General features: G+C 42.3%; 4 protein-coding genes across 4 annotated transcripts; all 4 read left to right on the top strand.

The window, feature by feature from the left end:
* The first annotated feature begins 366 nt into the window (after positions 1 to 366).
* Positions 367 to 2,853, top strand: LOC142962963 (protocadherin gamma-A7-like). Its single transcript, XM_076103651.1, has 3 exons — positions 367 to 661; positions 1,946 to 2,721; positions 2,842 to 2,853. The coding sequence occupies exons 1-3, from the start codon at positions 367 to 369 to the stop codon at positions 2,851 to 2,853; spliced, it is 1,083 nt and encodes a 360-aa protein (XP_075959766.1).
* Positions 2,854 to 4,886: 2,033 nt separating this feature from the next.
* On the top strand, positions 4,887 to 7,301 carry LOC142962962 (protocadherin beta-16-like). The gene has a single exon (XM_076103650.1). The coding sequence runs from the start codon at positions 4,887 to 4,889 to the stop codon at positions 7,299 to 7,301; it is 2,415 nt and encodes an 804-aa protein (XP_075959765.1).
* Positions 7,302 to 7,970: 669 nt separating this feature from the next.
* Positions 7,971 to 10,405, top strand: LOC142962960 (protocadherin gamma-A7-like). Its single transcript, XM_076103649.1, has 2 exons — positions 7,971 to 8,322; positions 9,604 to 10,405. Exons 1-2 carry the CDS (start codon positions 7,976 to 7,978, stop codon positions 10,403 to 10,405), a joined length of 1,149 nt encoding a protein of 382 aa, XP_075959764.1. The 5' UTR covers positions 7,971 to 7,975.
* Positions 10,406 to 10,941: 536 nt separating this feature from the next.
* On the top strand, positions 10,942 to 13,519 carry LOC142962959 (protocadherin gamma-A7-like). The gene is made up of 2 exons (XM_076103648.1): positions 10,942 to 11,433; positions 12,715 to 13,519. Exons 1-2 carry the CDS (start codon positions 11,087 to 11,089, stop codon positions 13,517 to 13,519), a joined length of 1,152 nt encoding a protein of 383 aa, XP_075959763.1. The 5' UTR covers positions 10,942 to 11,086.
* The last annotated feature ends 304 nt before the right edge of the window (positions 13,520 to 13,823 follow it).

Genomic DNA, 13,823 nt, shown 5'->3' with positions numbered 1-13,823 from the left:
ATGCCTATTTTGAAACAGTTTCACCTGCTATTTTGCTTGTCTTGCAATATCCCTTTTTGAACTCCATGGGCCGCTGTTGGTTAACGTGTTGTAGCACTGGACAGGATTTGAAGCAGATCCTCCCACGTTATGTCGTTATTTCAGAGAAAGAAAAAGGGAGAACGCACTCTAAACGAACATTACCCCAAAGATGGACACGCTGAGCGGATAGACTCGCCTGTGTATTTGTGGATTTACTCGATATTCTTTTATCAAGTCATTGTCACATGGATATATTTTTAATGTGAAAGCGAGTGTAACACCCTTTTTGTGTCGCAAACGTAAACTACGGATAGAACAATGGGACGGCAAGTATTGTTTTTCATCATGGTGTTCTCTCTCGGTTCAGTTCTCGGTCAGGTCAGCTACTCTATTCCGGAGGAAATGGCAAAGGGTTCTGTAGTGGGCAACATAGCACGGGATTTAGGTTTGGATGTGAAACGGTTGAAGTCAGGTAAAGCCCGTATATTTACGGGCGACAGTGCAGAATACATCGAGCTGAGTAGGGACAGAGGAGTCCTCCTCGTGAAAGAGAGAATCGACAGAGAGTCGCTCTGCAGACAGACTACGCCTTGTGCTTTACATTTGCAGATTATTCTAGAAAACCCAATGGAGCTTTTTCGAATAACGGTAGAGATAACTGATATCAACGACAACAGTCCGAGTTTTAAAAACGACGAGAAACGTTTTGAAATTAGCGAATCGGCAGTTATAGGATCTAAATTTGTGTTGGAAAGAGCGGTTGATGCAGACATTGGCTTAAATGGACTGAAAAATTACACCTTGAAACCGACTGATAATTTTGTACTGAACATACAAAGTCATTCAGATGGAATTAAAAAGGTTGAAATGGTCTTGCACAAGCCGTTAGATCGAGAGAAAGAACAACACATATCGTTGTTGTTGACAGCTGTAGATGGAGGAGAACCTCAGATGTCTGGTACGGTAAAGATTCACGTGACTGTGCTCGATGCAAACGACAATGCTCCTGTGTTTATACAGTCGCTTTACAAGGCCGCCATAGCCGAAAATTCTCCGATCGGAACAACATTGATCACTGTGAGTGCTTCTGATGCAGATAAAGGAACAAACAGGGAAGTTTCTTATTCAGTATCGACCACTATGGACAGTATATCTGATATATTTACAATAAACGAAAACGGTGAAGTCATATTAGTTGGTGAAGTTGACTTTGAAAAAGCCAAGTATTACCGAATTGATATCGAAGCTCAAGACAGTGGTGGTCTTTCTGATTCCAGTAAGATTATTGTTGATGTTATTGATATTAATGATAATAAGCCTGGAATCACTATACTTTCCAAATCTGATTCAATCCCAGAAGACTCTCCCCAAAATACAGTTATAGTTATGTTCAGTGTCCTTGACCCAGATTCAAGTAACAATGGTCAAGTGAACTGCAGAATAAATGGCAACATACCATTTACTATCACAACTTCTTCGAATGATTTCTATAGTTTAGTGACAGACAGTGATCTAGACAGAGAGACAGCCTCGCAGTATAATATCACGGTGACCTGCTCTGATGAGGGAGTGCCCTCCCTCTCCAGCAGCGTCACTCTCACCTTACAGATCTCTGATGTGAATGATAACGCGCCTGTCTTTGAGAGGAGCTCATATGAGGCCTACATTGTAGAAAACAACACACCAGGTCTCTCTATATTCACAGTGAAAGCCAGAGATGCTGACTGGAACCAGAACGCCCGTGTTTCTTACATACTGGAGGACTCCTCTGTTAACGGAGTGCCAGTCTCCTCATATGTGTCCGTTAGTGCTGATAGTGGAGTCATCCATGCAGTGCGCTCTTTTGACTACGAGCAGATGAAATATTTCCACTTCCGCGTCAAAGCGCAGGATGGAGGCTCCCCTCCACTCAGTAGCAATGTGACTGTGAAAGTATTGATCCAGGACCAGAACGACAACCCTCCTCAGGTTCTGTACCCAGTCCAGAGTGGTGGCTCTCTGGTGGCTGAAATGGTGCCTCGTTCAGCAGATGTGGGCTATCTGGTCACTAAAGTGGTGGCTGTTGATGTGGACTCTGGACAGAATGCCTGGCTCTCCTATAAACTGCAGAAAGCCACAGACAGGGCGCTGTTTGAAGTGGGCTTACAGAATGGAGAAATAAGAACTATCCGCCAAGTCACCGATAAAGATGCTGTGAAACAAAGACTGACTGTTATAGTGGAGGACAACGGGCAGCCCTCTCGTTCAGCTACAGTCATTGTTAACGTGGCGGTGGCGGACAGCTTCCCTGAAGTGCTGTCTGAGTTCACTGACTTTACACAAGACAAGGAGTACAATGACAACCTGACTTTCTACTTAGTGTTGGCTTTGGCTGTAGTTTCCTTCCTCTTCATCACGTGTTTAGTGGTTATTATATCAGTGAAGATCTACCGATGGAGACAGTCTCGCGTCCTGTATCACTCCAATCTCCCTGTGATTCCGTATTATCCACCACGTTACTCAGACACTTTGGGAACAGGGACTCTCCAACACGTGTACAACTACGAGGTGTGCAGGACAACTGACTCCAGAAAGAGTGACTGTAAGTTCGGCAGAGCCGGTAGTCAGAACGTGCTGATAATGGACCCCAGTTCTACAGGAACGATGCAGCGGATACAGAGTGAGAAGATCATCCTGGATGAACCAGACTCTCCTTTAGAGGTTAGTCTCATGGGATTGCACAAAATATTTACCTTTTTTTATGTATTCATTATGTTGTTAACTAAACTTGGACCTCTTGGAAAGCTCAGAATCATAAATAATGAACTTATGCTTCTACAGTTGCCATCCTAACAGCCTATTGTCTTTAATCGTTTCAAAAATACATCTTTAACTTCACGTTTTAATTATTTTTTAAAACCTGTAACTTGATGTCTTTGGAGCAAAATTCAGCAGCATTCATATTTTGCCTCGTTTTAATTTTAACCATACAAGTCCAAAGTTATTCATCGTTTAGGTGTGTGACTCTGGGAACTCTTTGAAATATTTACTTATAGGCTATCAATTCATGCTAAAAGAATAAATATCTATTGTAGTTGTATGCATCCAGCCCTTTGCATATTCATCCAGTATCAGCTTTTGTTGGTGAGTGGGTTGTTAACTATCTTTGGTAAACATTTAATAGGATATTTTTAAATGAGCATTTAGAATTTACAGATGCAACAGATATTGTTGGCCAACATGTCCCTTGACAAAACACCCAGTGGATTATCGTGAGAATTTCAGTCGCTGGTTGCAGATGTTAGAGTGCATATAGATGATGTGTCCTGCTCACACACATGAGTCACAGTGTACATTCACTTATCACATTTGTTCCTCCTGACTTATTATAATATTCTCCTAAAATTCTGATTGCATATTTGTCATCTATGTTTCCCTAGTAAAGACAATGTTTTCTTCAAGTCTGCAGCTGTGGTTTGGTTTTGAAGCGTAACTAAGGTTAACAAGTGTAGCGACTAAGTAACAGACACATAATGTGCTAATGTGTCAACTATGTATGATTTATCAGAGAATGGATTTTAATGAGCCAACAATTTGGAAGTTTGTTTTGATTTGAATCCTGACTTTTTGTCAGCAGCAAGTTTGCTATAAACTTTTGTAATTCTAAAATGGGGTGCATTTATTAATTAAGAATAATTAATCTAAGCTTTTTTTATTGTGTACTTTTAATTAGCTCTTTCTACTCTTGTGTATTTTAATAGAATATTTAACATTGACATATATGGCTTGTGTTTATTGGTCTGGAAATCTCCTTCATGTTGAATAAGAATCATCATTTCCAAAATGGCAACCTTTCTTTAGCCTTCTTTACAACTGCGACACTATCACATCATTTGTCATAAAATCCATGGGTTCTGCCTATTTGTAAATATTACTGTGCATTCAGCACCAGTGTCATGGACAGCGCTATCTAGATAGGGACACTACAAAAGACACACCAGTGTAACAGGCAAAGCATTATGGACCTATTACTCCAAAACACTTATTTGCAGTGTCCCTTTCCTGAAGATTGTTCCACCATTTGTGTGAATGTACATTTTTGTGGCATATTACTGTTGTTAAAGATTCGGTTAACTAATTCAGGTGAACATTTTCAGTTGCATAACTTATCAGCTTGGTCCTGGTCATACCTGACAAGACTGGAAGAAGAGTTCCAGCTGGAAAATAAGTTTTATAAGCTGCTGAGGGATGGCAAATTATTTTTCTTCCCAGTGGTCATTGTATTATCCCTGCAGCGAAAAAGGCCAATTAAAAATAGTATAATATTTGTATAAGGTTCATTTAGACCCCCATTCCTCAAATGGATTTGTAAGAGAAGAATTGCTGTTTCTGATCAACTTGACACCCTTGTATTCTTTGTTCTTAATTAAATCATTACACTCTTGATTGAAGAAACTACCTAACAAATGAGCTCCCAACATATTTATCCACATGAGGCCTATTAATTGAGCAGTTAACTTTTTTTTCAAAAGTAAGGCATGGCTTTATTTTCTTTGTAATGACTTAAAGTCGTATGTATTTATTCATATTTAACCTCCTACTGCATAGTGTAGTTTCCTGCAGTGCAAGTGTTTGGACTCTCAGGGCCGCTGTTGGCCAATGTAGAGCCCAGCCCCATCATTTGTTACATTAAACAGAGAAAGAGACACCCATACTGCACACACGCTCCGTTGCAGACACCGGGAGATATCCGCGCTGCGACTCATCTATTTTTGATTCAAGCATCACGAAGATAATTAATCTTCATCGGGAACCCTTTGTAATAGACGGACCTTAACACTTTGGAACACATCTTTTTACGTCTACAGTATTTTTTCGAATTTAAAATGTCGGAGAGAACAATGAGACGGCAAGTACTGTTGTTTATCTCGCTTCTTTCCCTGTGCTCAGTGTTTGGGCAGGTCACCTACTCCATTCCCGAGGAAATGTCAAAAGGCTCTCTAGTTGGGAACATAGCGCAGGATTTAGGGTTGGACGTGAAAAGATTGAAGACCGGTAAAGCTCGCATATATACAGAGGACAATGCAGAATACATCGAGCTGAATAAAGATAGAGGAGTCCTGCTTGTGAAAGAGAGAATCGACAGAGAGGCGCTCTGTGGACAGACAACACCTTGTGCTTTACATCTTCAAATAACGCTGGAAGACCCGATTGAATTCTTTACTGTTACGGTCGAAATTAATGACATTAACGATAATGCACCCAGCTTCAAAAAGGATGAGATGAAATTTAGAATTAGTGAGTCGGCCGTGATTGGAGCAAAATTTGTGCTAGAAAGAGCTATGGATCTGGATGTTGGTGTGAACGGATTGCAGGGTTATTCGCTAAAACCTACAGACAATTTTCAACTGAAGCTCCAAAATCAGCAAGATGGGAGTAAAAAGGTAGAGATAGTTTTGCAAAAACATCTAGACCGAGAGGCTCAAGACCACCTCTCTTTAACTCTCACAGCTACCGATGGTGGAGATCCTCAGCTGTCGGGAACAATGCGAATAGAAATTTCAGTGCTAGACGCTAATGACAATGCCCCCGTATTTACGCAGGAAGTATATAAGGTTACTACAACGGAGACTACTCCGAAGGGCACAATTTTGAGTACCGTTAGTGCTCTAGATGCAGATCAAGGTTCAAATGGAAAGGTATCATATTCAATAACAAACACGTTGGATGATGTCCCTGTTATGTTTCAAATTGACGAAGAAAATGGCGTGGTAGCTTTATCTGGGAACCTAGATTATGAAAAGGCACAGCAGTATGAAATACACGTCCAAGCTAGTGATGATGGAGGACTCACAGATTCGTGTAAGATTATTGTTGAGGTGACCGATACGAACGATAATCATCCATCTATTAATATCATGTCTAAAACTAATTCAATATCGGAGAATTCTAGGCCAGGAACCGTGGTTACAATATTTAATGTTCAAGATCCTGACTCTGGAGATAATGGCAAAGTTGCGTGTAACATCGAAGAACAAATGCCTTTCCTGATGAAAACAACGTCGAAAAAATTCTTTAGCCTCGTAACAGACAGTGAATTAGACAGAGAGACAGCCTCTCAATATAATATCACGGTGACCTGCTCTGATGAGGGAGTGCCCTCCCTCTCCAGCAGCGTCACTCTCACCTTACAGATCTCTGATGTGAATGATAACGCGCCTGTCTTTGAGAGGAGCTCATATGAGGCCTACATTGTAGAAAACAACACACCAGGTCTCTCTATATTCACAGTGAAAGCCAGAGACGCTGACTGGAACCAGAACGCCCGTGTTTCTTACATACTGGAGGACTCATCTGTTAACGGAGTGCCAGTCTCCTCATATGTGTCCGTTAGTGCTGATAGTGGAGTCATCCATGCAGTGCGCTCTTTTGACTACGAGCAGATCAAAGACTTCCATTTTCGAGTCAAAGCGCAGGATGGAGGCTCCCCTCCACTCAGTAGCAATGTGACTGTGAAAGTAATGATTCAGGACCAGAACGACAACCCTCCTCAGGTTCTGTACCCAGTCCAGACTGGTGGCTCTCTGGTGGCTGAAATGGTGCCTCGTTCAGCAGATGTGGGCTATCTGGTCACTAAAGTGGTGGCTGTTGATGTGGACTCTGGACAGAATGCCTGGCTCTCCTATAAACTGCAGAAAGCCACAGACAGGGCGCTGTTTGAAGTGGGCTTACAGAATGGAGAAATAAGAACTATCCGCCAAGTCACCGATAAAGATGCTGTGAAACAAAGACTGACTGTTATAGTGGAGGACAACGGGCAGCCCTCTCGTTCAGCTACAGTCATTGTTAACGTGGCGGTGGCGGACAGCTTCCCTGAAGTGCTGTCTGAGTTCACTGACTTTACACAAGACAAGGAGTACAATGACAACCTGACTTTCTACTTAGTGTTGGCTTTGGCTGTAGTTTCCTTCCTCTTCATCACGTGTTTAGTGGTTATTATATCAGTGAAGATCTACAGATGGAGACAGTCTCGCGTCCTGTGTCACTCCAATCTCCCTGTGATTCCGTATTATCCACCACGTTACTCAGACACTTTGGGGACAGGGACTCTCCAACACGTGTACAACTACGAGGTGTGCAGGACGACTGACTCCAGAAAGAGTGACTGTAAATTCGGCACAGCCGGTAGTCAGAACGTGCTGATAATGGACCCCAGTTCTACAGGAACGATGCAGCGGATACAGAGTGAGAAGAGCATCCTGGATGAACCAGACTCTCCTTTAGAGGTTGGAAAACTTTAATAGTTATAATGTTTAATTTTGGAAATTTAAATTAAGTTCATGGTAGCCAAGGCAGCTGCTTATCGTGGTAATCAGAAGATTACTATATATAAATACCTTAGAAGTTTAGGAATTGCCACAATATTCCCTTTTAGCACCATGGACAGCGACACTTAACACTGCTACCGAAAGTGAATATACTCATATGCTGTGTTTTTATTTTTTGTCATGACTTCATACCGCCTATTCATTTAACTCAAAAACATTGTTTGTAGTCACAGCATTCAAACATTACTAAATTGCTTGAACACGATAATATCAAATTATATATTGTGTGAAATACAAATATCCCAAGTTAATGGCCAGCTGTTCTCTGACTGTAACGCCTCTTGATTAACATTGATTTTACTCTGAACTGGTTCTCTCTGTTGTAATCTGTATTTTCAACTCAGAGGGTCGCTGTTGGCAAGCGTGTTGCGATTTAACTAGATGTTGTTTTTTTGTCTGTGTCCTGCCCCTTCGTGTACACACAGAGGACATAATTGGAGAGAGACAGAATACTCAGTCCGCGCTCATAAGACACCAGGCGAGGAATTGTATAACTGGATATTTAGTTTTGCTTCAACTACTTGGAGTGTGGACCATTTTTTGTTTTCTACCTTCACATTGACTGCTTTGGGAATGATTTTGATTTAATGGTGCAGGAAACCACTACGGAGAGAACAATGAGACGGCAAGTACTGTTGTTCCTCTCGGTGCTGTGTCTCAGCTACGTGCTCGGGCAGGTCAGCTATTCCGTTCCCGAAGAAATGGCGAAAGGCTCTGTCGTTGGTAACATAGCGCATGATTTAGGTTTAGATCTCAAAAGGCTGAAATCAGGTAAAGCTCGTGTCTATACGGGAGGCAGCGTAGAATATATCGGGCTGAATAAAGAAAGGGGAGTCCTTTTTATCCAGGAGAGGATAGACAGAGAGGCTTTATGTGGAGAGGCGACGCCTTGTGCTTTACATTTCCAGTTGATTCTGGAAAATCCAATGGAACTGTTTCGTGTAACAGTGGAGATCACCGACATAAACGATAATACACCCACTTTTACAAATGCAGAAAAACGCTTTGAAATCAGCGAGTCCGCTGTGATTGGATCGAAATTTGTATTAGAAAAAGCAATAGATTCTGACATTGGGATGAATGGTTTACAACAATACTCACTTTCTCCCACTGATAACTTTGTATTGAAACCTGGAATGCAGGCAGTTGGAAGTAAAAAAGTCGAGATGGTTCTACAGAAGCCTCTTGATCGAGAAAAACAAGAATACATTTCGTTGTTGTTAACTGCTGTAGATGGAGGAGAGCCGCAGATGTCAGGGACAATGCGGATATTTGTGAATGTATTAGATGCGAATGACAACGCACCTGCATTCGCTAAACCGCTGTACAGAGCAAAAATACTAGAAAATTCTCCAAAAGGCACCAGCGTAACGACTGTAAGTGCATCTGATAAAGACATCGGCGTGAACGGAGGAGTATCATATCTAATATCGACCAGCGAACATCTTTTATCTGAACTGTTTAATATCAATTCGAAAACTGGTGAAATTGTTCTAGTTGGTGAAATAGATTATGAAAAAGCCAAAAATTATGAAATCGATATTGAAGTTGTAGACAGCGGGGGACTCTCTGATTCCACTAAAGTTATAGTTGATGTTGTTGATATAAATGACAATAATCCTCTTATAAACGTTGTTTCTAAATCAGAGTCCATTTTAGAGGACTCACCTCCGAACACTGTTATAGCGATGTTAAGTGTAAATGATCCAGATTCAGAGAATAATGGTGATGTAGAGTGTAGTATAGACGGTAACATTCCCTTCAAAATACAAACAACATTGAATGGATTTTATACTTTAGTTACAGAAGTCGATTTAGACAGAGAGATCGCTTCTCAGTATAATATCACGGTGACCTGCTCTGATGAGGGAGTGCCCTCCCTCTCCAGCAGCGTCACTCTCACCTTACAGATCTCTGATGTGAATGATAACGCGCCTGTTTTTGAGAGGAGCTCATATGAGGCCTACATTGTAGAAAACAACACACCAGGTCTCTCTATATTCACAGTGAAAGCCAGAGACGCTGACTGGAACCAGAACGCCCGTGTTTCTTACATACTGGAGGACTCCTCTGTTAACGGAGTGCCAGTCTCCTCATATGTGTCCGTTAGTGCTGATAGTGGAGTCATCCATGCAGTGCGCTCTTTTGACTACGAGCAGATCAAAGATTTCCACTTCCGCGTCAAAGCGCAGGATGGAGGCTCCCCTCCACTCAGTAGCAACGTGACTGTGAAAGTATTGATCCAGGACCAGAACGACAACCCTCCTCAGGTTCTGTACCCAGTCCAGACTGGTGGCTCTCTGGTGGCTGAAATGGTGCCTCGTTCAGCAGATGTGGGCTATCTGGTCACTAAAGTGGTGGCTGTTGATGTGGACTCTGGACAGAATGCCTGGCTCTCCTATAAACTGCAGAAAGCCACAGACAGGGCGCTGTTTGAAGTGGGCTTACAGAATGGAGAAATAAGAACTATCCGCCAAGTCACTGATAAAGATGCTGTGAAACAAAGACTGACTGTTATAGTGGAGGACAACGGGCAGCCCTCTCGTTCAGCTACAGTCATTGTTAACGTGGCGGCGGCGGACAGCTTCCCTGAAGTGCTGTCTGAGTTCACTGACTTTACACAAGACAAGGAGTACAATGACAACCTGACTTTCTACTTAGTGTTGGCTTTGGCTGTAGTTTCCTTCCTCTTCATCACGTGTTTAGTGGTTATTATATCAGTGAAGATCTACAGATGGAGACAGTCTCGCGTCCTGTGTCACTCTAATCTCCCTGTGATTCCGTATTATCCACCACGTTACTCAGACACTCTGGGGACAGGGACTCTCCAACACGTGTACAACTACGAGGTGTGCAGGACGACTGACTCCAGAAAGAGTGACTGTAAGTTCGGCAGAGCCGGTAGTCAGAACGTGCTGATAATGGACCCCAGTTCTACAGGAACGATGCAGCGGATACAGAGTGAGAAGAGCATCCTGGATGAACCAGACTCTCCTCTAGAGGTTGGCACATTTTAATAGTTATAATGTTTAATTGCAATGCAAATTGAAGTTGTGGTCCTGGTATTCAAGGCAGCTGCTTATCGTGGAAATCAGAAGATCACTATGTATAAATACCTTAGAATTTTAGGAATTGCTACAATATTCCCTTTTAGCACCATGGCCAGCGACACTTAACACTGCTACCGAAAGTGAATATACTCATATGCTGTTTTTTATTGTTTTTCTTGACTTCATACCGCCTATTCATATATAATAACTCAAAAACATGTGTTGTAGTCACAGCATTCAAACATTACTAAATTGCTTGAACACGATAGTATCAAATTATATATTGTGTAAAATACAAATATCCCGAGTTAATGGCCAGCTGTTCTCTGACTGTAAAGCCTCTTGATTAACATTGATTTTACTCTGAACTGGTTCTCTCTGTTGTAATCTGTATTTTCAACTCAGAGGGTCGCTGTTGGCAAGCGTGTTGCGATTTAACGAGATGTTATTTTTTTGTCTGTGTCCTGCCCCTTCGTGTACATACAGAGAACATAATCGGAGAGAGACAGAATACTCAGTCCGCGCTCATAAGACACCAGGCGAGGAATTGTATAACTGGATATTTAGTTTTGCTTCTACTACTTGGAGTGTGGACCATTTTTTGTTTTCTACCTTCACATTGACTGCTTTGGGAATGATTTTGATTTAATGGTGCAGGAAACCACTACGGAGAGAACAATGAGACGGCAAGTACTGTTGTTCCTCTCGGTGCTGTGTCTCAGCTACGTGCTCGGGCAGGTCAGCTATTCCGTTCCCGAAGAAATGGCGAAAGGCTCTGTCGTTGGTAACATAGCGCATGATTTAGGTTTAGATCTCAAAAGGCTGAAATCAGGTAAAGCTCGTGTCTATACGGGAGGCAGCGTAGAATATATCGGGCTGAATAAAGAAAGGGGAGTCCTTTTTATCCAGGAGAGGATAGACAGAGAGGCTTTATGTGGAGAGGCGACGCCTTGTGCTTTACATTTCCAGTTGATTCTGGAAAATCCAATGGAACTGTTTCGTGTAACAGTGGAGATCACCGACATAAACGATAATACACCCACTTTTACAAATGCAGAAAAACGCTTTGAAATCAGCGAGTCCGCTGTGATTGGATCGAAATTTGTATTAGAAAAAGCAATAGATTCTGACATTGGGATGAATGGTTTACAACAATACTCACTTTCTCCCGCTGATAACTTTGTATTAAAACTAGAAAATCAGGCAGATGGCAGTAAAAAAGTCGAGATGGTTCTACAGAAGCCTCTTGATCGAGAAAAACAAGAATACATTTCGTTGTTGTTAACTGCTGTAGATGGAGGGGAGCCGCAGATGTCAGGGACATTGCAAATATTTGTCAATGTGTTAGATGCGAATGACAACGCACCTGCATTCGCAAAACCGCTGTACAGAGCAAAAATACTAGAAAATTCTCCAAAAGGCACCAGCGTAACGACTGTAAGTTCATCTGATAAAGACATCGGTGTGAACAGAGAAGTATCATATCTAATATCTACCAGCAAACGTCTTTTATCTGAACTGTTTAATATCAATTCCAAAACTGGTGAAATTGTTCTAGTTGGTGAAATAGATTATGAAAAGGCAAAAATGTATCAAATTGATATTGAAGTTGTAGACAGCGGGGGACTCTCTGATTCCACTAAAGTTATAGTTGATGTTGTTGATATAAATGACAATAATCCTCTTATAAACGTTGTTTCTAAATCAGAGTCCATTTTAGAGGACTCCCCTCCGAACACTGTTATAGCGATGTTAAGTGTAAATGATCCAGATTCAGAGAATAATGGTGATGTAGAGTGTAGTATAGACGGTAACATTCCTTTAAAAATACAAACTACATTGAATGGATTTTATACTTTAGTTACAGAAGTCGATTTAGACAGAGAGATCGCTTCTCAGTATAATATCACGGTGACCTGCTCTGATGAGGGAGTGCCCTCTCTCTCCAGCAGCGTCACTCTCACCTTACAGATCTCTGATGTGAATGATAACGCGCCTGTTTTTGAGAGGAGCTCATATGAGGCCTACATTGTAGAAAACAACACACCAGGTCTCTCTATAGTCACAGTGAAAGCCAGAGACGCTGACTGGAACCAGAACGCCCGTGTTTCTTACATGCTGGAGGACTCCTCTGTTAACGGAGTGCCAGTCTCCTCATATGTGTCCGTTAGTGCTGATAGTGGAGTCATCCATGCAGTGCGCTCTTTTGACTACGAGCAGATCAAAGATTTCCACTTCCGCGTCAAAGCGCAGGATGGAGGCTCCCCTCCACTCAGTAGCAATGTGACTGTGAAAGTATTGATCCAGGACCAGAACGACAACCCTCCTCAGGTTCTGTACCCAGTCCAGACTGGTGGCTCTCTGGTGGCTGAAATGGTGCCTAGTTCAGCAGATGTGGGCTATCTGGTCACTAAAGTGGTGGCTGTTGATGTGGACTCTGGACAGAATGCCTGGCTCTCCTATAAACTGCAGAAAGCCACAGACAGGGCGCTGTTTGAAGTGGGCTTACAGAATGGAGAAATAAGAACTATCCGCCAAGTCACTGATAAAGATGCTGTGAAACAAAGACTGACTGTTATAGTGGAGGACAACGGGCAGCCCTCTCGTTCAGCTACAGTCATTGTTAACGTGGCGGTGGCGGACAGCTTCCCTGAAGTGCTGTCTAAGTTCACTGACTTTACACAAGACAAGGAGTACAATGACAACCTGACTTTCTACTTAGTGTTGGCTTTGGCTGTAGTTTCCTTCCTCTTCATCACGTGTTTAGTGGTTATTATATCAGTGAAGATCTACAGATGGAGACAGTCCCGCGTCATGTATCACTCCAATCTCCCTGTGATTCCGTATTATCCACCACGTTACTCAGACACTCTGGGGACAGGGACTCTCCAACACGTGTACAACTACGAGGTGTGCAGGACGACTGACTCCAGAAAGAGTGACTGTAAATTCGGCATAGCCGGTAGTCAGAACGTGCTGATTATGGACCCCAGTTCTACAGGAACGATGCAGCGGATACAGAGTGAAAGGAGCATCCTGGATGAACCAGATTCTCCTGTAGAGGTTGGTCATTTCGTGTAATTTCAGTTCTAACATGTTGGCATGTTCCATTTGACTGATGAATTCCTATCCAGGCCACATTTTCACTAGTCTGCAATCAGCACCATGGACAGAGGCCCTGCTGTTGCCCCGGACTTTTTCAGTTTCATGTTTGAATTACTTATAACTGCAGCAATGACAAGTGTGTTCGTTTGCCAGCCTGTATGTGTGCATTTGGGTCTGCTTATTATCTTATGTTTTATCGTCCTGCTGATGACGGTGCATAAGCTACAGCCGAATTACACTTTCTTTCTTTATTTTATTCTTTCGTTATTTATTTCTTCCT

The sequence above is a fragment of the Anarhichas minor genome, unplaced genomic scaffold (assembly GCF_050575085.1).
Source record: "Anarhichas minor isolate MPS153535 unplaced genomic scaffold, ASM5057508v1 ptg000028l, whole genome shotgun sequence".
Classification (NCBI taxonomy): Eukaryota; Metazoa; Chordata; class Actinopteri; order Perciformes; family Anarhichadidae; genus Anarhichas; species Anarhichas minor.
Note: the sequence above shows the minus strand (reverse complement) of the source record. Positions and strands in the feature narration are given on the sequence as shown.

What these genes read in the sequence shown, in the direction of transcription:
- LOC142962963 (XM_076103651.1), top strand. Translation starts at nt 367, where the DNA reads ATGGTGTTCTCTCTCGGTTCAGTTCTCGGTCAGGTCAGCTACTCTATT. An exon ending in AAACCCAATGGAGCTTTTTC is followed by an intron (nt 662 to 1,945) that starts GAATAACGGTAG and finishes GTAGCAATGTGA; the next exon opens with CTGTGAAAGTATTGATCCAG.
- LOC142962962 (XM_076103650.1), top strand. Translation starts at nt 4,887, where the DNA reads ATGTCGGAGAGAACAATGAGACGGCAAGTACTGTTGTTTATCTCGCTT.
- LOC142962960 (XM_076103649.1), top strand. Translation starts at nt 7,976, where the DNA reads ATGGTGCAGGAAACCACTACGGAGAGAACAATGAGACGGCAAGTACTG. An exon ending in CTGGAAAATCCAATGGAACT is followed by an intron (nt 8,323 to 9,603) that starts GTTTCGTGTAAC and finishes CCCTCCACTCAG; the next exon opens with TAGCAACGTGACTGTGAAAG.
- LOC142962959 (XM_076103648.1), top strand. Translation starts at nt 11,087, where the DNA reads ATGGTGCAGGAAACCACTACGGAGAGAACAATGAGACGGCAAGTACTG. An exon ending in CTGGAAAATCCAATGGAACT is followed by an intron (nt 11,434 to 12,714) that starts GTTTCGTGTAAC and finishes CCCTCCACTCAG; the next exon opens with TAGCAATGTGACTGTGAAAG.